This window comes from Melozone crissalis, unplaced genomic scaffold, assembly GCF_028551555.1.
Source record: "Melozone crissalis strain CALT ecotype California unplaced genomic scaffold, PUWL_Pcris_2 ptg000208l_1, whole genome shotgun sequence".
NCBI classification, from domain to species: domain Eukaryota; kingdom Metazoa; phylum Chordata; class Aves; order Passeriformes; family Passerellidae; genus Melozone; species Melozone crissalis.
In genome coordinates this window covers 346,777-371,223 of record NW_026535972.1, presented here as the reverse complement: position 1 = coordinate 371,223, position 24,447 = coordinate 346,777, and the positions used below count along the sequence as shown (strand labels likewise).

General features: G+C 67.0%; 3 protein-coding genes across 3 annotated transcripts in view; 2 read left to right on the top strand and 1 right to left on the bottom strand.

The window, feature by feature from the left end:
* The window catches only part of SND1 (staphylococcal nuclease and tudor domain containing 1), a 77,963-nt gene extending 63,351 nt beyond the window's left edge, over window positions 1-14,612 (top strand). The window contains exons 17-24 of the mRNA XM_054294080.1: window positions 10,045-10,233; window positions 10,908-11,049; window positions 11,425-11,548; window positions 11,644-11,713; window positions 12,505-12,618; window positions 13,472-13,675; window positions 14,209-14,253; window positions 14,390-14,612. Coding sequence (XP_054150055.1) covers window positions 10,045-10,233; window positions 10,908-11,049; window positions 11,425-11,548; window positions 11,644-11,713; window positions 12,505-12,618; window positions 13,472-13,675; window positions 14,209-14,253; window positions 14,390-14,455 — 954 coding nt within the window. The 3' untranslated portion in view covers window positions 14,456-14,612. The remainder of the gene's footprint in view (window positions 1-10,044; window positions 10,234-10,907; window positions 11,050-11,424; window positions 11,549-11,643; window positions 11,714-12,504; window positions 12,619-13,471; window positions 13,676-14,208; window positions 14,254-14,389) is intronic.
* Window positions 3,633-6,178, bottom strand: LRRC4 (leucine rich repeat containing 4). Its single transcript, XM_054294084.1, has one exon. The coding sequence runs from the start codon at window positions 6,099-6,101 to the stop codon at window positions 4,131-4,133; it is 1,971 nt and encodes a 656-aa protein (XP_054150059.1). The 5' UTR covers window positions 6,102-6,178; the 3' UTR covers window positions 3,633-4,130.
* Window positions 14,613-21,964: 7,352 nt separating the features above from the next.
* LEP (leptin) lies at window positions 21,965-24,177 on the top strand. The gene is made up of 3 exons (XM_054294093.1): window positions 21,965-22,354; window positions 22,989-23,152; window positions 23,804-24,177. Exons 2-3 carry the CDS (start codon window positions 23,003-23,005, stop codon window positions 24,164-24,166), a joined length of 513 nt encoding a protein of 170 aa, XP_054150068.1. The 5' UTR covers window positions 21,965-22,354; window positions 22,989-23,002; the 3' UTR covers window positions 24,167-24,177.
* The last annotated feature ends 270 nt before the right edge of the window (window positions 24,178-24,447 follow it).

Here is a 24,447-nt window from a genome sequence, read left to right as displayed (position 1 = left end):
ATCTCGGGAGGCAGGGCAGGATCTGGGGATGCAGGGCAGGATCTCGGGATGCAGGGCAGGAATTGGGGATGAAGGGCAGGAGTTGGGGATGCAGGGCAGGAATTGGGGATGCAGGGCAGGAATTGGGGATGAAGGGCAGGATCTCGGGATGCAGGGCAGGATCTCGGGATGCAGGGCAGGAATTGGGGATGCAGGGCAGGATCTCGGGATGCAGGGCAGGAATGCCGTGGCAGGGAGGCCGTGGGAAGCTGCCCAGGCCGATTCCCGGCTCCGGCTGCGGTCCCGGCGCGGGTCCCCGCGGTTCCCACGGTGGCCCCGGGCGCGTTCCCGCCGGCAGCCGAGTCCCTGCCCACCCCCACAGCCGTGGGATATTTTTATCCGGCGGCTCCGGCTGCTGCTGACTCACGGGCCCGGAGCCGCCGCTGACGAACCGGCCCCGCGGCGTGGGGGGCAGGCGGTGCCGGGGTGCTCCGGCGGCATCGCGGCTCCCGCGGCGCCCGGGAAGGGCCGGGGACCCCCGGGAGCCCCTCGGCTCCTCCGCGGCCGTGCCGGTCCGGCAGGAGCTGCCGGGAAACCGCCCCGGCCCCGCCACACGGTCCAGTGCCTTTTGTCTGCTGGAGATGTGGGTTCCAGTGGGTCAGTCCTGCCCTGACCCCAGCATGGATCCCAGCATGGATCCCAGCATGGATCCCAGCATGGATCCCAACCCTGATCCCAGCCCCAATCCAATCCCACCCTGACCCCAGCACTGATCCCAACCCTGATCCCAGCATGGATCCCAGTCCCAATCCAATCCCACCCTGATCCCAGCCTGATCCCAGCACTGATCCCAATCCCAGCCTGATCCCAGTGCTGATCCCAGTCCCAATCCCAGTGCCAATCCCAACCCTGATCCCAGGGTCAATCCCATCTCTGATCCCAATCCCAGGGCAAATCCCAGCCCTGTGCTTGGGGCATTCACCGTGTCCCATTGCATCATCCCACATCCCACCCCATCCCACCCCATCCCACCTCACCCCGCTCCCTTCAGATCCACCAAAGCCAGGGGAGGCACGAGCAGAACTCCAAATCCCACTGCCACAGGGATTTCCCTGTCATTCCCTAAAAATCCCTGTATTTAATTTGCCAGTATTTGCCTTTCCCCACATCCCAGGGCCCGATTCCCACCCTGCTCCAAAGGAATCATTCCAGGGAAGGACCTGGGGGTGCTCTGGGGGCCAGGGTGCCACAGGGATTGTCCTTAGCAAGATGGATGGGATGGAATTCCTCAGAGTGGGAGCTGGGGGGGTCCAGAACCAGAGGGGTTCAGGGAAGGGATGGGATGGGGATGGGGATGGGGGTGAGGTTCAGGATCAGGATCAAGATCAGGATTAGGATGGGATAATGATGATGATGATGAACTTAGTTGCTCTAATTTTGGGCTAAAATCAGTGGTAATAAAATCCATAAATGCCTCCAGCCCCCTGCATCATTCCCAGGATTTTTGGGATCACTCCTGTCTGTCCCCAGCACAGGGAGGACAAGGGGGTTCATCCCCCAGGGTCAACAGGACGTGTTGGCATTCCCAGATTGGCCTGGGTGGGAAAATTCAGTAATAAAGGGAAAAGCAGGAATATGATTTTGGGAAAAACTGACCCGGATCCGCCAAAAATAGCAGAAATCCTAAAAAATCCCCCAAATCCCAACACTGAACCCTGACAGCTGCGTGGTGACTGGGGGAGGGGCTCAGCCCCCCGGACGTGGTGGTGGCACTGGGGTGGAGGTGACACCTTGGGGACACTGGTGCCATCCGAAGTCCCTGTGTCCCCACTGCCAGAGGGACACTCTGTGTCCCTGTCCCTGTGTCCCTGTGTCCCTGTTCCTGTGTCTCTTGTCCCTGTGTCTCTGTCCCCACCACCAGCAGTGCCCAGCACACCCCGTGTCCTGGCAGTGGCACCCGGTGTTCTGTCACCAGGCTGGAGGTCCCAATGTCCCCACGCAGCCGAGGCTCCTGGTGTCCCCTCAAAGCGTCCCCGTTCCACAGAATGGGGGACCCCGCTGTCCCCTCAGGCTCAGTGATCCCACTGTCCCCTCACTGGGGGTCCCGCTGTCCCCGTGTCCCTCCTGGGCAGGTGCAGTGCCCCTGATTGATCCCTATCCCTCCTCCCTCCCTCCAATCCCAATTCCTGGCATGTGTGGGGTGTGACCCCCAATGCCCCCAGCCCCACACCAGGGTCCTGCTGTCCCCCCCATCAGTGCCCCTCTGCTGCTGTCACCCCCTGATTCTCATCACTCCCCCCAATGTCACCCCATAATTGTCCCCCATGTCACTCTCCCCCAATCCTCATCACCCCAATGTCACCCCCTAATTTTAGCCCCCCCCCCCCCCCCCCCAGTTCTTGTCACCCCGATGTCCCCCCCAGTTGTTGTTGTCCCCCCCGTGTCACCCCCGGTGAGCTGTCCTCGCCCCCTCCCCTCCTCCATCCTCTCCCTCCATCTCCCTTTCCCGCTCCGCGATTTTTCCAAAGCTTTTCCTGCTGAGAGGACAAAAAACCCCTTTGAGGCTGGCGGGGAGGGGGGGCCCCCGCGGCCCCCCCGAGCGCCCCCGTTTAACCCCTCGGGCACTCGGCGTTACAAATTTGGAACAATATTTATTAAAATACAAAAATACACTTGTTTTTTTTTTTTTTTTGTTGGATTCGCGGTACAGTCGGATCCTTCCGGCGTTTACAGCCCGAGAGGGAACTTCTGCATCTCCTTCCCGCCTTCCTTCCCCCCCCGGACACCCCCAAACCCTAAATTTTAGCTCAGCTTTGCCCCCCCCCTCCGAGAACATTTTAAAGCTAAAACAAGAAATTAAAGTAATTCCAGTGCCCGAGCAACCGGGGGGCCCCCCCTCGCTGCTGCCCGACCCCCCCGACCCCCTCATCCCCTCGGGACCCCCACGAGGCACTTGGGGTCCCCACCGGGACCCCCCCGGCGCCACCTCCGATGCTGGTGGCCCCCCCATTGTCACCTCCCCCCCTCCCCAAGCCCTTAATTTCTCCCAGCCCCCCCCATTCCATGAGCAGCCCTTGGGGGGGGTGTTCCCATTGTCACCCCCTCCCGGGGACGGGGGGGTGTTTCCCACACCTCCCCCCAGTCAAATAAAAGGACTAAAAATGCCGTTTTTAGTGAAGGTGGTTACAATCATTGGTCAGGTCTCCCGTGGGGGCCCCCCACCCCCCCAGGAGCCATAGCCCTGTGCCGGGGGGTCCGGGGGGGCCCGGGGGGGGTGACAAACACCGTGGGAAAGGGGGTGCAGAGCAAAGCGGGGGGGCACCCGCTCTCCGCCCCCCCCCAGATCCCCCCCAAACCACCCCCCGGGCGCTCGCGGGGTTCTCCCCCTTCCCGTGGGTTTTTGAGGAATTTTTTTGCTTGAATACATTGCAGACGTCCATCCCCAGCCCTCAGGCTGCGCCCCCCGCCCCCCCGAGCCCCCCACCCCCCAAAATCCATTCCTTTATTGCATTGGGAAGGTCTTGGCGCGGGGCCGAGATCCCGCTCCGGTGACGCCGGAGCCGCGGGCGCGCGGCCAAGGGCAGCGCCGCGGGGTGGGGGGGCCGACCTCACCCCCTCCCCCAGATAACCCCCAAAAACACCCCGAGCCCCCCCAGAAACACCCCGACAGCTTCCACCACCGCTCCGGCGTCCCCCGCGTCCCCCCGCGCCGCGGCACCGCCGCTCGTCCCCGAGCACGGGGATTTTTCCTCTTATTACCGATTATTTTTTTTCCTCCTCTGTTTCTCCTGGTTTGTTTCTTTTTGTGTTTAAATAGAACCTGCGAGTTAGAAAATAGTGGTTTTTTTGTAGGAGTTTTGGGTGGGTTTCGTTAAATTTTAATAGAATCTGCTGCTCTTCTCGGCCCCGAGGTTGGCTATAGAAGCATGTACACGAAAAAGAGTCTCTTCCCCCCCCTGTACAAAAGTTGTGTCTATTATTGAGGAATTCTCCTGGTTTTCCTTAGTATTGAGGAATTCTCCTGGGTTTCCTTCTTTTTGGAGTTCTGCTTTTGTGCATCTATTGCGTTTATAATAATTCGGGGCCGGGGTTGGAAGTGGGGGGGGGGACGACGACCCAAAAAAAAGCAGGAAAAATCCCCCAAAAAAGAGTCATATCTGGGTTTCCTGAACTTTCTCCTTGGGGTGGGTCTGGATTAAATAGGGGTCGGCCAGGGTGGTCCCGGGGGGGTGCAGGGAGTTGCCCAGCGCGTTCTCTGTCCAGTGGGCGCCGTGTCCGGCCTTGTAGGTGTTGTAGTTGAGGTGCTCGTGGATGTTGGGCAGCACCACGGCCCCCTCCCCTGCCCCGCCGGCCGGGGCGGCCGCAGGCGTGGCCGCGGTGGCCGGCGCGATGTCCTCGTCCACCTGGATGATCTCCACGGTGCGGGCGGCGGTGACGGTGCTGCGCTGCTGGTGGCGCTTGCGGAGCTTGTAGAAGACGATGAGCATGGCGGCGGCCAGCAGCGTCACGGCCACGAAGCAGCCGATGATGATCTTGGTGGTCTTCATCACCTCGTCCAGGCTGGTCTGCAGCTTGTCGCCGGCGTCGGCCGTGGGCACGGCCACCTGCTTGGGCGGGCGCGTGGTCTGCACCAGCACGGTGGTGGTGGTGGTGTAGGCCGGCTGGTAGCCCGTGGACGTGGTGGGCACGGGCTTGGTGAACTTGGGGGACACGTCCTCGGGGGAGATCTCGGTGGTCTCCACCGTGACGGTGGTGAAGAAGCTGTAGTTGGAGGTGTTGAGCTCGGCCGTGCTGACGTTGAGGAAGGCCGAGGCGTTGGAGTTGCCGGCCACGTTGGTCACCATGCAGGTGTAGAGGCCGGTGTCGGTCAGCAGCACGTGCGAGAAGTTGAGGGTGCCGTCGTTGAGCACGGAGAGGCGCGGGTGGCTCGAGGCGTGGCTCAGCACCGTCCCGTTGGGCAGCAGCCACCGCACCGAGGACATGGAGGGCGTCCGGCAGCGCAGCTCGGCCACGCGCCCCTCCGAGATGTTGAGGTCCGCGGGCGCGTCCATGATGAAGGGCGCCGAGCACTGGAAGGAGGTCTGGTCCACCTCCACCAGGAAGCGGCCCCGCATGTGCAGCGGGGCGTGGCAGCGGCCGCAGCAGGTGGAGTTGGTGGGGATGTACTCCCGCAGCCACCACGACAGCCAGAGGATGTCGCAGTCGCAGTCCCAGGGGTTGTGGTGCAGGTGCAGCTCCACCAGGTAGCGCAGCGGGGCGAACAGGTCGTGGGGCAGGGACGACAGGTTGTTGTGGGCCAGGTTGAGCTCCACCAGCGCCGTCAGGTCGTCGAAGGCGTTACGCTCGATCAGGTTGATCTGCGAGTTCATAATCCAGAGCTTTTTGAGGGATTTGAGCCCGTGGAAGGAGCCCGGTTTGATCTCGGGGAAGTTGTTGCCCGACATCTCCAGCTCCTCCAGGCCCACCAAGGGCGTCAGGTTGGGCATGTCCTTAATGTTGCACATCCCCAGGTTGAGGTACTTGAGGTTGTACAAGCCCTCGAAGGCGCCCTCGGAGATGTACTCGAGCTTCTTGAGCTCGCCCAGGTCGAGGCGCATGAGGGAGGGCACGCGGTTGAAGGCGTAGCTGGGGATGCTCTCGATGGGGTTGTTGCGCAGCCACAGCTCCCGCAGCTTGGACAGGTACTCAAAGGCCCCGCTGGGGATCACCGTCAGCCAGTTGTCGAAGAGCTCCAGGGTGTTGAGGCTGGCCAGGCCATTGAAGGCGCCCACCTCGATCTGCCGGATGGCGTTCCTGCCCAGCTGCAGCACCTCCAGGTGGTGCAGGTGGCGGAACGTGTCCGCCTGGATCATCTGGATGTTGTTCTCCATGAGGTTGAGATAGCGGGTGTTGGAGGGGATGCCGGGGGGCACCTCGGCCAGGCCGCGGCGCGTGCACACCACCTTGCTGAACTGGTTACTGCAGGAGCACACGGAGGGGCAGCTCTGGGGGCCCGGCGAGGCGGCGGCCGTGGCCAGGAGCCACGCGTGCAGGGTCAGGGAGGCGGCCAGGAGCCCCGGCCAGGTGCGGTGGCGGCGGTGGCGGCGGAGGTGGTGCACAGTTACCTGCCACAAGAGCTTCATGGTGTGGCACGTTCATCATTCACCATCGTCTGGGGATGGCGGCGAGAACAGCAGAACGGGCTCGGGGCCCCCCCCTCTCCCGGCTCCCACGAGCTGGGGGGCCCGGCCGGCCGGAGGGGAGGGGGGAGGTCGGGGTGCCGGGGTCCGGGGGGGGCTCCGAGGGGGAGCGGGGTTTGGGGAGGGAAAAATTAAAATTTAAGGAGGGGAAAAAAAAATCAGCGGTAGGTGCTGGGAAGAGGGGTGGGGGGAGAGGAGGAGAAGGAACCCCCCCCCCCCGCCCGGCCCCGCTCGCCAGTACCTACCTGGGGAAGGAAGGGGGATCGGGGGGTCCGGGGGGGCTCGAGGCGAGCGCGGGGGGCGCGGGACCGAGGAGGGGGTGGGGAGGGGGGGGCCGGCTCCCAAAAAAAAAAAAAAAAAAAAAAAGACAAAATGGCTCCTGGAGGCTGCGGTGCAGGATGGGGGGGGGCCGGCCCGGCTAAGCGGGGGCCCGGCAGCCCCCGAGCGCGGCCAACCCCGCGGCCTCGCACCTCCGCCCGTGGGGCCGGCCCGGGGGGCTCGGCGGGGCCCGCATGGCCGCCCCCCCCAGGCCGCGGGGAAACGGCGGGGGGGGGGAACGCGGGGAAAGTGGCGAAAAAGGAAATAATTAAAAAAAAGAAGCCGGGAGAAAAGGAAGAATTGGGAAAAGGGGAGGGAGCGGAGGAGAGAAAAAGTGGAAAGAAAAATGAAAAACCGGGAGGGAAATGGAAATGGGGGGGGAAAAAAAAAAAAAAATTGGCCGGGAAAGGGAAATGGAAAAGGAGGTAAAAACGGAATAAAAATCTAAAATAAAATCGAATCGAGATATGAACGGAAATGAGGATAAAAGTTAAAATAAGGCTAAAATCGGATGAAAAACTAAAAATAAAAATTCAAAATATTAGAAAAAAAAAATAAACCCCAAACAACCCGGACGAAGCCTAAAAATAAAACAGGAAAATAAAGATTAAAAATAGGCCGAAATAAATAAATAAATCGCGGGGAGCCCCCCCCGGGAGAGGGAAAAACGCGGTTCGGGGAGGGAGCGGGGGGGAGGAAAGGGCGTCGGCGTGGGGGGGGGGAGATGCCGGCGGGGGCACCTCCCGGTAGCGGCGGCGGCTGCGCTGGTGGCGGGGCGGGGGGGTCCCGTCCCGTCCCCTCCCGCGTGTCGTTCCCGCGTCCCCGCGTGGGTGTCGCGTTCAGCGGCGGCGCGGGGCGATGGTGGCGGTGACAGCGGCGGTGACAGCGGTGGCGGTCGCGGTGCCGGCGGGCATCCTCCGGTGGCGGGGGCCGCGCGGGGCGGTGCGGGCGGTGCGGGCGGTGCGGTGCGGGGCGGTGCGGGCGGTGCGGGAAGCAGCCGCGCAGGCGGCTGGCTCATCCTTTTGTCCTTCAGTGCGAGCGCGGATGGATTGCTGCTGCCGCCGCTCCCGCTGCTCCTGCTGACGCATCCCGGCTCCGCACAGACCCCCCCGCGCCCCCCCGCACCCCCACCCACCCACCCACCCGCCGCTCTCCGGAGGGGCCCCCGCCGGCCCCGCTTCGGCCGGTGCGGCGGCCCCGGAGCGGTTTTGTGCGCGGGGAGGGGGAGATGCGGGATGCGCCGCTTCCTCCTCCTCTTCCTCCTCCCTCCCTCCCGCCGCCTCCTCCTCCTCCCCCTCCCCGCAGCCCCGCTCGGGGCTTGTGGAGCTTGGGGGGGGGCGCTCCCCGAGCGACCCCTCCCCTGGGCCGGGGGAACACGGGCGGACGGACGGACAGAGGGACGGATGGACGGAGGGAGGGACGGAAGGGACGGACGGGGGCAGCGCGGGGCTCGGCGGCTTGGAGGTGACGAGGACCGGGGAGACCCCGGCTCCGTTCCCCCCCTGCTGAGCGGGGACCCCCGAGACCCCCGGCCCGCGGGGCTGAGACCCGACCCGAGCTGTGACACTGAGGGGGAGCTCCAGCCCTGCTGGGGTGAGGGGGGACACGGGGTGACTGCCGGGGGCTGGGGACGGGGACCACGAGACCTGGGGGTGCCGCTGCCCTTTGGGGCCCAGGCTCTGCACCCCCGGCTGTGCCTTGTCCCCTCCCTGTCCCTGGGACTGGGAGTGCACGACACCACCTGCAGCACCCTATGGGCCCCCCTGCTCCTGGTGGCACTGGTGGCACCTGGAGCTGTCACCTGAGTGCTGCCACTGGGTGGTGGGGACCTCTGTGGGGCTGGTGTTCCCTCGGGGACATCCTGTCTGGCAGTGCACCCCAGGACCCTCCTGTCCTTCCTCACTCATCAGGAGTCACTGTCCCCATGATGGTGGCATGTCCCCAGGGGGCTGCCTGCAGCTGTTCTGGTGATGTCCCCCCAGGTGCTGCAGGACCTGGTGGCCTCCTGTGCCCCACGGGTGGGTCCCACGTGTTCCCTGTCCACTGCAGTAGCCACATCTTGCCCCCGAGTCCATCAGTGTCCTGCGTGTCCCCTGGCCGATGATCCAGTGGTGACACCGGGGACAGGGACACTGTTGTCACCCAGAGTGTCACCCTGCGGCACTGGGGAGGTGCCACAGGCGTGCACGGGGTGCTGACCCCAGGGACCAGCCTGGCACTGGCAGCCCTGGGGACAGCGGGTGGCCTGGGGCCATGTCTCTGCCATGCACCGGCCTTGGCAAGTGCAGTGCCATGTCCAGTGCGGTGCCATGGCCAGTGCTGTACCGTGTCCGGTGCAGTGCCATGGACAGTGTGGTGCCGTGTCCAGTGCGGTGCCATGTCCGGTGCGGTGCCATGGCCAGTGCAGTGCCATGGACAGTGTGGTGCCATGTCTGGTGTGATGCTGTGTCTGGTGCAGTGCCATGTCTAGTGCGGTGCCACGTCCGGTGCAGTGCCATGGACAGCGCGGTGCCGTGGCCAGTGCTGTACCGTGTCCGGTGCAGTGCCATGTCCAGTGCGGTGCTGTGTCCGGTGAGGTGCCGTATCTGTAGTGGTGACATGGCCGCTGTGGTGACAGTGTCGTGTCTGCCATGGAGCCATCACCAGCACTGGTGCCCAATGGCCAATGTGGTGCTCTCTCCCCCGTGATGCCCTGTCCACTGTGGTGCCATGGCCGGTTCCAGTGCCGTGGCCGGCATGGTGCAATGTCCAGTGCGGTGCCGTGGTCGGAGCAATGCCATGGCTGGTTTCGGTGCCATGGCCAGTGCAATGCTGTGTCTGACACGATGCCGTGACCAGTTTCGGTGCCATATCCAGTGAGGTGCCATGGCCAGTGCGGTGCCGTGGCCGCCGCAGTGCGAGGACAGTGGAACACCTCCAGGCTTTGGGAAGCAGCAGGAGCAGTTGTGGTGGGATGGGTGGGCACAGGGGTGGGACAGGCTCCATGTGGCAGCGCTGGCAAAGCCAAACCCCACTGACCACGGCAAAGGCCATGGCCAGGGTTTGAACCATTGTGGTGTGGCCCATCTGTCACCCTGGGCCCACACCTCACTGTCCCCAGTGCCTCAGCCACACACCTGGCACGTGCTGTGCCATGTGCTGTCACCAGCGCCACGCTGGCCACAAGTCCAACCCATCCCGGGGTGGGGAATGATTCCCTGGGTGTGATTCCCTGGGTGTGATTCCCTGGGTGGGATACACAGTGTGTGATTCCCAGGGTGGGATACCCAGGGTGGGATACACAGGGTGTGATTCCCAGGATGGGATACCCAGGGTGGAATGGGATACAGGATGTGGCAGGACCTGGTGGCTTTGTGTACCCCACGGGTGGCTCCCATGTCCCTTGTCCCCCGCCTCAGGGAGCACTTTGGGCTGGCACCCTGGGGGTCCCTGGCTCCAGGCTGGGTGCAGGGAGGTGACTGGGGGGTCCCACCTGGGTGAAGTCGGAGCGCTGGCAGGAGGTGGCAGCTGGGGCAGGCTGGGATGGGGACAGGGCCCCACAGCTCATGAGATTGCCGGGATCCCACAGGTTGAGGTGGAGGTGGAGAGCATGGACAAGGCCGGGAATTTCATCGGGTGGCTGCACATCGAGGGCGTGAACCTGTCGGTGGCGCTGGTGGAGCAGGCGCTGTCCCGCGTGCACTTCACGGCCGAGCGCAGCCCCTACTGCAAGGCCCTGCTGGCCGCCCAGGACGCGGCCAAGCAGAGGAAGGAGAAGGTGAGGGGGGCCAGGGGACCCGCCCCAGCAGGGTCACCACCCCAGAGACACGGCCCCGTGCCAAAAGATGGCCCCGCCACACCGGGTGTCCCCAGCCTGAGAGATGTGCCCACCAAAGGATGTCCCCGTGTCAAGGGGTGGCCTCACTCCAGGAGGTGTCAGCACGCCAAGAGATGTTCCCACTCTGAGGGATGTCCCCGTGCCAAGGGATGTCCCCATCCCAAGAGATGTCCCTGTGCAAAGGGATTCCCCACCCAAAAAACTGATGGCCCCACTGCGGGGAATGTCACAACCCCAATTAATGTTCCCAACCCAGTGCGTGCCCACAGACCAAGAGGTGATCCCACAACGATGGATGTCCCCATCCCCAAGAGATTCCACCCTAAGGAATGTCCCCACTCCTGGTGGTGTCCCCACCCCAAGTGATAATAGTTGCATGCCAAGAGTTGTCCCCCTCAGGGATATCCCTACCAAGAGATGTCCCCGCCCAGGGATGTCCCACCTGAGGAGTGTCCCACCACAGGGATGTCCCAGCCCAGGGATGTCCCACCCCAGGGATGTCCCACCCACAACCCCCGAAGCTGAGGCCTGGGCACGTTCCCACTGCTGGCCCCAGCCCCCCACCCTCCCACTGCTGTCACCTGGAGCGTGGCGGGGTCCCCGTGTCCCCCCAGGTGTGGTCCCACTACGAGGAGACGCCGGTGGAGGAGGTGGTGCAGGTGCTGGAGGAGAAGGAGCGCACGGCCAACTACAAACCCGTGTTCGTCACCGAGATCACCGACGACCTCCACTTCTACGTGCAGGACGTGGAGACGGGTACGGGGGGACACCTGGGCACCCCAGCACCCAGGGGTGCTCCCCAGACCAGGCGTGGTTTGGCGAGTTGGATGGGATGAGGATCTGTGGGTTTGGTGGGTAGTGTCCAAATCCATATGCCCAGGGTGATGTGGGGTCACCCCTCCACCCCCAGGGCCATTTTTGGGACCGGGGCAGGGGTCCATGATTGGGGTCCAGGTTTGGGGTCCAAAGGTCTTGGGGCAGGGTCTGGGGCTGAGGTCCACGTTTGGGATCTGCTGTTGAAGCCATTATTAGGACTTGGGGTTCGGGCTTTGGGGCCACACTGAGGAGCAGGGTTGGGGTCAGGTTTGGGATGGCGCTGGGGGTTTATCCTGGATATCCTGGGCCCCGCAGGTGCCCAGCTGGAGAAGCTGATGGAGAACATGCGCGCCGAGGTGGGCGCCCACCCGCCCGTGGAGGGCTCCTTCGTCCCGCGCCGCGGCGACTTCTGCATCGCCAAGTTTGTCGACGGGGAATGGTGAGGAGGGGACGGGGTGACCCCACGGGCTGGGCCAGGACAGGAGGGGGGTGTGGGGTGAGGACCAGATCCCCAGAATCCCTCCTGCTCTGCAGGTACCGTGCCCGGGTGGAGAAGGTGGAGTCGGGTGGCAAAGTGCACATTTTCTACATTGACTACGGCAACGTGAGTGGCACCGGGGAAACTGGGGGAAAGCAGCCCTCTGTCCATGGATCCATCCATCCATGGATCCGTCCATCTGTGAATCCATCCATCCATCCATCCCTCCATCATCCATCCCTCCATCCGTCCATCCATCCATCCATCCATCCATCCATCCATCCATCCGTCCGTCCATCCGTCCATCCATCCATCCATCCATCCGTCCATCCATCCCTCCATCCATCCATCCATCCTTCCATCCATCCATCCATCCATCCATCCCTCCATCCATCCATCCATCCATCCATCCGTCCATCCATCCCTCCATCCATCCATCCATCCATCCATCCATCCATCCATCCATCCATCCCTCCATCCATCCATCCACCCATCCATCCATCCATCCCTCCATCCATCCATCCATCCATCCATCCGTCCATCCATCCATCCATCCGTCCATCCATCCATCCCTCCATCCATCCATCCATCCATCCATCCATCCATCCATCCCTCCATCCATCCATCCATCCATCCATCCATCCATCCATCCATCCCTCCATCCATCCATCCACCCATCCATCCATCCATCCCTCCATCCATCCATCCATCCATCCATCCGTCCATCCATCCATCCATCCATCCATCCATCCATCTATCCATCCATCCGTCCGTCCATCCATCCATCCATCCATCCCTCCCTCCATCCATCCATCCATCCCTCCCTCCCTCCATCCTCCATCCCCTTGGTGTCCCTGGTGTCCCCCACGCTGTCTCCCCTCTCTGATGTCCCCTGGTGTCCCCTGGTGTCCCCGCAGAAGGAGACGCTGCCCCCCAGCCGCCTGGCCCCGCTGCCCCCGGCGTTCTCCCCGCGGGTGCTGCCGCCCCAGGCCACCGAGTACACCTTTGCCTTCATCCAGGTGCCACAGGATGTGAGTACGGGGGGGCTCCTGCTGTCACCCCACACCTGGGCCCCCACCGTGGCCCCTGACCTCGAGCCTCCACCCCGTGTCCCACCCGTGGCCCCCAGACCCACACCCTGAGCCCCACGTGCCACCGGTGGGCCCCAACCCCAAACCATCAACCCCAAACTGGTCCCAGCTGGGAACGCTGGACCTGGGACCCAAATGTGTCTCCTGACCCTGAACACCAACCCCAGCTCCCCCGTGTGTGCCCTGACCCCAACCCTGAACCCCGATCCCAGGGTAACCCCAGCCCCTCCCACACCCCAGTCCCAGGGATACCCCAAGCCCTCAGTGGGTTGTGGGTGTCCCCAAAACACCTAGGAGTCCCTGGGGTCTGAGGGGTGGGGGGGATCCCTGAGGGTCTTGGGGGTCTCTGAAGGCCACAGGGGATCTCTGAGGGTCTGGGGGGTCCCCGAAGTCCATGGTGTGTCTCTGTGGGTGTGGGGTGTCCCCAGCAGCCCCGGGGGGATTTCCAAGCTTGTGGGGTGTTCCAGGTGGCCCAGAGTGTCCCTGATGGGCCGGGGTGTCCCTGATGGGCCGGGGTGTCCCTGATGGGTGGGGTGTCCCTGATGGGCCGGGGTGTCCCTGATGGGTGGGGTGTCCCTGAGGCTGTGGGGTGTCCCCCCTGTCCCGGGGTGTCCCCGCTGTCCCGGGGTGTCCCCCCTGTCCTGGAGTGTCCATGATGGGTGGGGTATCCCCAATGGGTGGGGTGTCCCCACTGTCCCAGGGTGTCCCCGCTGTCCCAGGGTGTCCCCGCTGTCCCGGGGTGTCCCCCCTGTCCCGGGGTGTCCCTTGGGGTGTGTGACGGCTGCGGGCGCAGGAGGAGGCGCGGGCGGACGCCGTGGACAGCGTGGTGAGGGACATCCAGAACACGCAGTGCCTGCTCAACGTGGAGCACCTGGGGCCCGGCTGTCCCCACGTCACCCTGCAGTTCGCCGACTCCAAGAGCGACGTGGGGCTGGGGCTGGTCAAGGAGGGGCTGGTCATGGTGGAGCCCCGCAAGGAGAGGCAGTTCCAGAAAGTGGTGGGTGCTGGGGGGCAAGGAGGGGCTGGGAAGGGGTCGGGGGGCATTGGGGGGGTGCTGGGGGTGCTGGGGGTTGTTCTGGGTGCTCAGGGGTCGTTTGGAGGGGCTGGAGGCTCTCGGTGGGTGCTGGATGTTGGGTGCGTTTTTGGGAGGCCTGAGGTGGGTGCGTGAGGGGTGGGGGGAATGTTGGGGGGCGTGGGGCGGGTTTTGGGGATGCTGGGGGTACTGGGGATGTCGGGTGGGTTCTGGGGGTCCCTGTCCCTCCCCCACCGCTGGTGCTGATCCATCCCAGCCCAGCTGCTGCCCCATTGGGACTCTGACTGGGGTCATTGGGACTATGGGGGTCCCCCCACCCCCTGTGCTGCCCACCCCCCCAAACCCCCGAGTCCCCCTCGGGGCTGTGCCAGGGGGGATCACCCCACGCCCATCCCCTGCGGGCAGAGGGAGCCTCAGAAGGACGGGGGGTCCCTGTCCCGCCCCGGGGTGCCCCCAGCCCCCCCAGGCCGCGGGGTCACCCCGGGCTGTCCCCCCAGGTCACCGAGTACCTGAACGCGCAGGAGGCGGCCAAGAGCGCCCGGGTGAGTGGGGGGCTCCCCAGACCGGGGTGGGGGCGTTCCCTGGGGCAGGGGCTGGGGGCGGCACCCCAGGGGAGCCCCCCGGCTGTGGGGGACCCCCAAGGTGACAATGCCGCCGTGTCCCCCCGTGTCCCCCCAGCTGAACCTGTGGCGTTACGGCGACTTCCGCGCGGACGACGCCGACGAGTTCGGCTACAGCCGCTGAGGGGCCGGGGGGGCCCTGGGGGCGCCCCCAAACCCCGCGGGCCCCCCCCCGGCCCGGCCCAGCACCCAGGGGGGCGTGCTGCGGGGGAGGGGCGCCCTCAGCCCCCGCCCCCCAAAGCCTGGCCTGTATTTAACGCTGCAGAGGCCCAATAAACGTAGTGAAGCGTCCTGGTGTTCTGGGGTCCCTCTGTGCTGGGGGCACCCCCCCCACCTCGGGTCAGCTCCCCCCACCCCTTGGACCAAGGCTGGGCACTGATGGGGGGGGTCACTCTGGGGGTGCAGCCCTGGGACCCCCGGCCCTGTCCTGGCTCTGGGGGGCAATGGAGGGGGGATGGGGGCAGCACAAGAACAGCAGCCAAACACCCCCAGAGCCAAGTGGGGCCCCCAAATCTGGACCCCGTCCTGGGACCTCACCCAGGGTCCCACCTGCAGGTCCCACCCTTGGACCCCAAACCTGGGACCCCATTGTGGACCCCCCACCCGGGGACCCCAAACCAGCCCCTGACCTTGGACCCCCACCCAGCCCCCAGATTTAGGGGTCCCAGAGTGGCTCCAGACCCTGAACCTCAGCTCTGGGTGCCACTCCTGGAGCCCAAACCTGACCCCTCCCCAGTGTGACCCCTGAACCCCTGACCGGAGGGGGGGCAGCACCCCCAGAGGAGTCCCCGGGCTCCCCCCGTCACCCCCGCACCCCACCCAGGGTCACCCCAACCCCGCGGGGTCCCCGTGGGTGCCCCCCCCGCGCTGTCCCCGCTGTCCCCGCGCCACCGATCGAATCCAGGGTGGGGAGGGTGGAGGGGGCAGCGCTAATTGAATCCAAAGCCAATTAACATGGACCGGGCGGATCGATAATTAACGCTGGGCAACGATCATAATTAACGGGAGGGGGAGGGCAGGGGGGGCTGTCCCCTGTCCCACATCCCTGTCCCTGTCCCCAGCCCGGCCACCCTCACCGGCCCCAGCCGGGGCTCTGGGGGCACGGGCGGTCTCTGGGCACGTTTGGGGGGTCTGGGGGGGCTCTGGGCGGCTTTATGGGGCACTGGGCGTTTCTGACTCCATCTGCAAGGGGGGGGCCCGGAGATCTCTGGGGGTCCCTCGAGGGCTCTGGGTGTATCTGGGGGTCTGCAGGTGCAGGGGTGCTGCTGGATGGTGCAGAAGGCTGCTGGGCTCGACTGAGTGGTACTGGCCCATACTGGTCCTTACTGGTCCGCGCCAGACCTATACAGGTCGTACTGGTCCATACCGGGCCCATAACGAGCCCATGCTGGTCCGTACCGGGTCCATACTGGTCTGTACCAGGCCCGTACTGGTTCGTACTGGTCCGTACCGGGTCCGTACTGGTCCGTACTGGGCTGTACCGGGCCCATACTGGTCCGTACTGGTCCGTACCAGGCCCGTACCGGGTCCCTACTGGTCCGTACTGGTCCGTACCGGGCGGGCTCCGGGAACCGAACGGGAAGGGAAATGGCGCCACCTGGCGGGAGCGGCGGGAACGGCAAACACAGAACAGCGCAGCCAGTGCGGACCAGTGCGGGTACGGCCCATCCCAGTATAACCCATCCCAGTACAGCCCATCCCAGTATGGATCAGTGCGGGTACGGCCCATCCCAGTACGGGCCAGTGTGGGTACGGCCCATCCCAGTAAAACCCATCCCAGTATAACCCATCCCAGTACAGTTCCGTCCCAGTGGAATGGACGGTGTAACCTGCCCCAGTATAAACCAATCCCACTATAAACCCACCCCATTACAGCCCCACCCCATTACAGCCCATCCCAGTACGGCCCCACCCAGCGTGGCCCCACCCCATCACAGCTTTACCCCATTACAGCCCCATCCCATTATAACCCCTCCCAGTAGGGCTCCACCCCATTACAGCCCCACCCTATTACGGCCCCACCTAATTAAGGCTCCACCCCATTGCAGCCCCACCCTATTACTGCCCCACCCCATTACGGCCCCACCCCATTACGGCCCCACCCCATTACGGCCCAGTCCCGCTACGGCCCCATTGCAGCTGTGACCGTCCCGTCCCATTGGTCCCTGTCCCCGCCCGTCCCTGTTCCTGTCCCCTCGTCCTGTACCCTGTCCCCTCTCCCAGTGTCCCTATGTCCCCATGTCCAGGAGTCCCAGTGTCCCCAGTTCCCAGTGTCCCAGTTACCCCCACGTCCCCGTGTTCCAGCGTCCCCATGACGTCCCGGTGTCCCCGTGTCTGCATGTCCCAATGTCCCCATGTCCCGGTGTCCCAGTGTCCCTTTGTCCCGGTGTCCCTGTGTCCCCATATCCTGACGTGCCGGTGTCCCAGTATCCCCATGTCCCCATGTCCCGGTATCCCCGTGTCCCCTTGCCTTGCCTCCCGGTCTCCCCATGTCCCGGTGTCCCCTTGATCCCCGGTTGTCGCCTTCCCCCGTGGCGGTGCCCCTTCTTGTCGCTGTCCCCATGTCCGTGCCCCCCGTGCTTGCCCGCGTGTGTCCCTCCCTTGTCCCCGTGTCCCTCCCTTGTGGCTGTCCCCGTGTCCGTCCCCATCATGGGGTGTCTGTCCGTCCCTGTCGCTGTCCCCGTGTCCGTGTCCCCGTCCCTGTCCCTGTCGCTGTCCCCGTGTCGGTGTCCCCGTGCCCCCGCGGGGTGTCCGTCCGTCCCTGTCGCTGTCCCCGTGTCCCCGTGGTCTGTCTGTCCGTCCCCGTGTCCGTCCCCCCGTGCCCCCCGGGTGTCCCGGTGCCCGCCCGTGTCCCGCAGCCCCCCCGCGGGGGTGTCCCCGTGCCGGGCGTGGCCTCCCGCGCTATATTTGTCGCCGTGTCCCCAGAATAGCGGCAGACGCGGGGGAGGGGGCCGCCCCCCGCCCCGCCCCCCGCCCCCCCCCGGGCTATTTTTAGCCCCCGCGTGTTTCCAGGGGAACCCTGATGACGCAGTGACGTCAATGCGGGTCAATCGCCGCCGCCGGGGCGCGCGCGGCCGCCGCGGGGCCCCCCCGCACCCCGGGACCCCCGGGACCCCCCGGGACCTTCCGGGACCCCCCCGGGACCCCCCGGGCCCGCCCCCGGCGCAGCGCGGCCGCGGCTCCGGCTCCAGGTAGGACCGAGGGGCCGGGGGGGGTCGGGATCCTCCTGTGCCCCCGCCCCGACCGAGGGGACCCCCCCACCCCGGGATCCCCCCCGGGACTCCCGGGACCCCCCCCAACCCACCCCAGGGACCCCCGCCCTGCCGGCCCCGAGCACAGCACGGGGGGGGCCCCGCCGAGCGCCCCGGGACCCCCGGGAGCCCGAGCCCCGTCCCCGCTCCCCGGAGTCCCCGGGCCCCGCTCTGCAGCCCCCCGGGACCCCCGGACCCGCGGGAGCCCCCGCCCCAGCCCGTGACCCCCCCGCTCTGTCCCGGCCCCCCCGGCCGTGTCCCTCCTCCCACGGCCCGGGACCCCCCAGTGCCACCCCCCAGGACCACCCCCCATGTGCTGACCCGGGGGTGCCCCCCTGCACCCACAGCCCCCTCCCCATCCCCGTGACACCCCCGGGCCCCTCCCTGCCCCCCCCACGTCCCCTCGGCCCCAGCTGCCACCGGGGGGGTCACACCGCCCTCCCCCTCCCCACCAGGGACCCCCAAACGGCCCTGGCAGATCCGGAAAGGTCGGTGCCACTCACGCCACTGCCACCGTCACTGTCCCCGTGCTGTCACCCGCGGGGCTGGCACCGCTCAGGGCCCTCTGCGTCCCCCCCGTCCCCTCTGGGCCCCTCCCCAGCTCTGGGGGACCCCCGGGTGAGGGGAGCCACCCCCAGGTCCCACCGGCACCGCCACCAAGGGATGGACACACTCCCCTGTGTCCCCTTCATCCTCCAAACGGGGCTCCCGGCACCAGGCGGTGACAGGGGTGTCCCCTCAGGATTGGGGGGTGACAGGGGTGTCCCCCGGGACCGAGGGGTGACAGGGCAGTGTGGCCTTGGCCGTGTCCCCCCAGCCTGTCCCACTCTGGCTGGAGCTGGCCCGGGGGGACACAGGGATGGGGGTGGCAGCCAGCAGAGTGTCACCGTCCCTGTCACCGGCCTGCTGGGGCTGCAGGGTGGGGACAGGGTGGGAGAGGGGACCTGTGGTGGGGACAGGGACATGGATGGGGACAGTGCCATGGAGATGGGGACATGGGGTGGGAACAGGGACATGGGCTGGGGCAGCGGATGTGGGATGGGGACGGGGACATGGAGGGGGACAGGGACACGGGGCGGAGCAGGATCACGGGGTGAGGATGACGTGGGCTGGAGCAGGGACACGTTCACTGCTGGCAGGTGACGGTGGCACCTCAGCCCAGCCCAGGTGACGTCGGTGAGGAGCCATCAGTGGTGTCCTCGGAGCCGCTTCCTGCTGTCCCTGGGGTGGCACCTCAGGTGGCACCAGCCCTGGAGCTGCCCTGGGATCCTGGAGTGCCACCAGCGGGGGAGACCCACAGAGGACCTCGGGGACACCGGGACCCGAGCTGGGGACATCGCCATGGACTGGCAGCAGAGCCCCGGAGTGACCATGGGGACAGCGACCAACCATGGGGACAGCGGCCATCCACAGAGCCACCGAGTGACCACGGGGCCATGGGGACACCGCCCGGCCATGGAGCTTCAGGCTTGTCCTGTCACCACCCTGGGACACGGCTCGGACACCCCAGAACTGGGCACTGCCACCCAGCCAGTGCCACCGAGGGCAGGATCGGCCACGGGCCACGTCCCTGCAGTGCTGGGGGACACACAGACCTGGCAGCCACGGTGACACCGAGCAATGGCTCCACTGGTGACACCAAGGACTGGCTCCTCTGGTGGCCTCCTGCCACCTCCGGGTGCTTTGGTGGCCAAGGGACAGGAGCCTGGGGACACTCAGGATGTGCTGGTAGGAGTTGGTGGCACTGCTCTGTCCTGTGCCACCATCGCTCTGTGCCGTGCCACCATCTCTTTGTGCCATGGTAATGTCACTCTGTGCCATGTCCCCAGTGTCTGTTCTGTGTCCCCATCACTCTGTGTCACATCAGCATTGCTCTGTGCATGTCTCCTCACTGTGCAATGTCACCATCGCTCTGCGCCATGTCCCCGTGGGTCTGTGCCACATCCGTGTCACTCTGTGCCACATCATGTCACTCTGTGCCACACTCATGTCCCTCTGTGCCACGTCACCTCACTCTGTGCCACGTCCCTGTCCCTCTGTGCCACATCCCTGCCATTCTGTGCCATCCCCATCACAGCCACATCTCCACCACGCTGTCCCATGTCCCCCCTGGGCCGTGCCACATCCCCATCACTCGGTGCCATGTCCCTGTCACTCCATGCCACATCCCTGTCCCTCTGTCACACCCATCCCTCTGTGCCACATCCCCAGGGTGCTGTGCCCTGTCCCCATCACTGTGTGGCACATCCCTGTCCCTCTGTGCCACCTCTCACGGGTGCCAGGGCCGTGGCAGCGCACACGTGACAGGTGGCACATGGCGGGTGACCTGTGGCACGCGGGGGTGGCACGCGGGGTGGGTGGCAGTGTCCCCTGTCCCCCCAGCACGGGGACAGCCCGGGGCTGGTGGGGGCCGTGTCCCACCTCAGTCCCGTCCCCCGGGCTCCCGTGTCCCCGTCCCTCCTCGTCACCGCGGTGCCACCGGGGGCCACCGTCCCTGTCCCTCTCGGGTCTTTTTGCGGTCTGGGCTTGCTGTCCCTCCCCAGCCAGGAAGCCCTTACCCCAAAAAGCATCCGCGGGGGGCCGAGCCAGCGGGAGCCAGGTGAGTGCGGGGACAGCGGGGGACAGCAGGGACACGGGGGGACAGCGGGGACACGGGGGGACAGCGGGGACAGTGCTAGGGGCGAGAGCGAGGGGACAGCGGGACACGAGGGGACAGCGGGGACACAGAGGGACAGTGAGGGGACAGCGGGGACACGGGGGGGACAGCGGGGACACGGGGGGACAGTGCTGGGCTGGAGGGACAGCAGGAATGGGGACACGAGGCCACCGCAGCTCCTGGCACGGCTGGGGACATCCGGGGGGTGACACTGGGGACACCCAGCACGGGGGGAGGCGACACTGGGGGGGCCGGGGGGACACCAAGCCGGGGGCGGGGGGGGCACAACAGGTCCCAGTGCTCCCAGTTTGGGTCCCCATCGCTGCCCAGTGACGGGGGAGGGGCCCAAGGGCTCCCGGTGGCCGAGCCATCCCCGGGGGACACTCGGTGACAGGGACGGGATGGGGACAGGGATGGGGACAGGGATGGGGACCTGCGGGACAGCGGGGACAGGGCGCTGGGACAGGTTTGGGGACACAAGAGGTGCTGGCAGAGAGGACGGGGAGCGGGACAGGATGGGGACAGGGATGGGGACATGGGGGACATGCGGGACAGGGCTCCGGGACCCCTTGGGGACACACGGGGCGCTGGCAGAGAGGACGGGGAGCGGGGAAGGAGGGATGCCAGGTGGGAGGGGACAGCCGTGACGTCACGCGGGTCACCGTGCTGGCACCGTGCGTGTCCCCAGAGCCGCGGGGCGCTGCCAGCGGCTGCCGGGCACTGGTGTCACCGGTGTCACCGCCGCCCTTCCCGGCAGGGCCACCGCGCTCTTTGCCCGGTGTCACCACCGTGGTGGCACCAACGGCGGCGTCACCTGCGCGGGGACCCCCGCGGGGACAGCCCTCCCTCTGGGGACACCCGGGCCGGGGTGACAGGGACAGGCGGGGACAGGAACCCCCCAGTGACAGGGCGGGGGTCACCCGTGTCCCCGACAGAGCGCCCCCACCCCCTCGTGTCACCCTGGCGGTGTCCCCGTGTGGGGGGACCTGGGTCTGGGGGCTCCTGGGGACACCTGGGGGACACCTGGGACCCTTGAGGACACCGCTGCTGTCCCTGTTGTGTCCCCATCCCGTGCCAGGTGTGTGAGTGCCACACGCGGGGACACGGGGGGGGACAAAGGCGGATACAGAGCGGGGTTATGGGGACACGGGGTGACACGGGGGGGACACGGGGGGGACACGGGCGCCTGTGCGCGGTCACGGCGCGCGGGGCATGTGTCACCGCGGGGCTGCGCTCACCTGGGCACGTATGCGCGGGGGGGTGGGACTGGGGGGGCAATGGGAGGCCGGGACCCCCCCGAGCCCCCTCGGTGTCCCCGCCCACCCCGGGACCCCCGCCCCCTCCCGCCTCGGGACCCCCTGCCGGCGCCCCGGCCCCCCCGCGTGCTCGGGCCGTGTCCGGCCGGGGGGGCGGCCCGGGGGGGGCGGGCAGCGCTCCGGGAGCGGCCCCGCGCTATAAACGGGGGCGGCGCGATGGAGCCACGGCCGCGAGCGACGGGACCCGCGGGACCACCAGGTGAGCCCGACCCCGAACCCCGGAGGGACCCCAAAAACCCCCCCGGAGGGACACCCCAAACCCCCCATAGGAACACACCAAACACCCATAGGGACACCCCAAAAACCCCCCGGAGAGACACCCCCAGGTGCTCAGGGACACCCCAAACACCCATAGGGACACCCCAAGCCCCATAATCCCATATGGACACCCCAGGTGCTCAGGGACACCCCAGCCCCTCCCAGGAACCCCCACCCCAGGGTATCCCCCCCCGGTCCCCTCACCCCGGGGGTCCCGGGCTGTGTCACCCCCGGGGGTCCCCAGTGTCGCCCCCTCCCCAGGGACCTGCGGGTTCGCTGTCCCGGGCCTGGCTGGCACCGAAGCCCCCAGGGGCTCTGGGCACCCCCTTGTCCCCGTCATTGTCCCCCCATCCCTGCTGTCCCCGAGGTGGTGGCAGTGCCCCCGGCCGTGTCCCCCGGCCCGCGGGGACACCGGGGGTGCCCCAGGGGCCCGCGGGCCCCCCCGCCCCGGCCGGTGGGCTGGTGGCACCGGCGGGGTCCCCGTGTCCCTCCGTCACCGGCACCGTCTCGTTCCAGGCTCAGCGAGGGCGTGCGAGGCTCCGGTGAGTGGCACTGTCCCCGCGTCCCCTCGGTGTCCCCCTGTCCCCGTGTCACCGGCACAGCCCCGTGTTCCCCCATCCCTGTGTCCCCCCCTCCCGTGTGCCCCCCGTTCCTGTGTCACCCGTGTCCCCCTGTCCTCTGCACCCCAGGTCCTCCGTGTCCCCCCATCCCTGTGTCCCCCCCATCCCTGTCACCCGTGTCCCCGCGTCTCCCCGTCCCCGAGCTGTGGGTGACAAGGTCCCCCCAGTGTCCATCCCGCGCTCCCAGGGAGGTGACACAGCCCCGGGGACCCAACGCCACCGTGTCCCTCCCGTCCCCGCTCCGAGCCCGCTCTGTCACTGTCACTGTCACTGTTACTGTCACTGTCGCTGTCCCCGCGTGGTCAGGGCCAGGCCGCGGTGGTGGCGCTGGTGACAGCTGCCAAAGGGCTCCGGGAAGGCGTCAGGGACACGGCCCGGGCGCACGTGCCCGCGGGGACACGGTGCCACCGTGCCGAGCGCCCCGTGTGCCAACAGGGACACGGTGCCACCGTGCCGAGCGCCCCGTGTCCCCGCGCTCTGTCCCGGTGCCACCGGCGCTGCCCCGGCGCGGGGGTGACCCGGGGGTTTGGGTGACAGCCGTGTCCCCCCTCCGCAGAGGCCGCGGGCGGGATGCGGGGTCCCGGCGCGTCGCTGTGCGCGCTGCTGTGCCTGGCGGTGGCGGTGCCGGTGGGCGGGGGTCGCCCCGTGCGGCTCGAGAGGGTCCGGGCGGACGCGCGGGCCCTGACCCGGACCCTGAGCACGCGCCTGCAGCAGCTCCAGGTGACACCGGGGACACCGCGGGGGGGGGGCTGGGGCTGTGACACAGCTGGGACACCCGGGAGGGGCTGGGGGACTGGCGGACACTGTGGGGGGACGTGCCCCAGACTGGGGGGCTGGTCCTCACTGTGAAGGGATCCTGTTCTCCAAAGTGGGGTGGGGTCTCCAGGGGGTGGACTCCGTGCTCAGATTTGGGGGGTCCCCAGGAAGGAGCGCCTGGGGCTGAGTGGGTGTGGGGGATCTGACCCCAAATCGGGCACCCCAGGGATGGGGTCTGGGCGGGACTTGGGGTCTGCACACCCAGGGATGGGGTCTGGGGGAGATCTGAGGGTCTGCACCCTCAGGGATGGGGTCTGGGGGGGATCTGAGGGTCTGCACACCCAGGGATGGGGTCTGGGGGAGATCTGAGGGTCTGCACCCTCAGGGATGGGGTCAGGGCGGGATTTGGGGTCTGCACACCCCAGGGATGGGGTCTGGGGGTCTGAACCTCCAGGGAGGGGGTCCAGGGTCTGTCCCCCGAGGGTTGGGGTCCCCAAGCAGGGACAGCCATAGCTGGGGGGGCTCTGTGCCTCAAACGGGGGTGCCCAGGGGGGTTCCCAAGGCTGGCCGGGTGTCCCCCCCCGCCCTGACGCCCCCCGCCCGTGTGTCCCCCAGCTGTTCCCGCTGACCCTGCGCATCTCGGGCCTGGAGGGGGTCCCGGAGGGGGGGGTCCCGGACGGGGGGCCGCCCCCGGGGCTGGGCTGGGCGGCGCAGCGGCTCCAGCTGTTCCAGCGGCTGCTGGCGGCGCTGCCCGGGCCCGACGCGCGCCTGGCGCAGGTGAGCAACGACCTGGAGAACCTGCGCAGCCTGCTGGGCGTGCTGGGCGCGCTGCTGGGCTGCCCCGCGCCCCCCGCGCCCCCCGCGGCCCCCGGCCCGCACCCCGAGGCCCCGCACACGCTGGCCGGGGTGGCCCTGGCGCGGCTCCGCGGCTGCCTGGACGGCGTCGCCGCCCGCCTCGAGGGGGTCCCCGCGTGCTAGGGACCCCCGGGACCCCCGGACACCGCCGGGACCTCGGCGGGGCTCAGCAGGACCCACAGGCAGGACCAGGAGCTCACTGGGGACACCACGAGTGGCCCCGGGCACCGGAGCGACTCCAGCTGCTGCCAGCACCTTTTTCTACATTACTGTTATTGTTATTACTGCTACTATTATTATTAATTTATTTAACTTAAAGCCCCTTTTCCAGCAGCCTCAGGCGTGTCTCTGATGACTCTGGGGACAAGGGACAACCCTGGGGACAAGGGAAACCCCTGGGGACA

Excerpts from the sequence above, each read along its gene's own strand:
- LRRC4 (XM_054294084.1), bottom strand. The coding sequence starts at position 6,101 with ATGAAGCTCTTGTGGCAGGTAACTGTGCACCACCTCCGCCGCCACCGC.
- LEP (XM_054294093.1), top strand. The coding sequence starts at position 23,003 with ATGCGGGGTCCCGGCGCGTCGCTGTGCGCGCTGCTGTGCCTGGCGGTG. Across the intron at positions 23,153-23,803 it reads CGCGCCTGCAGCAGCTCCAG|CTGTTCCCGCTGACCCTGCG; the intron begins GTGACACCGGGG and ends TGTGTCCCCCAG.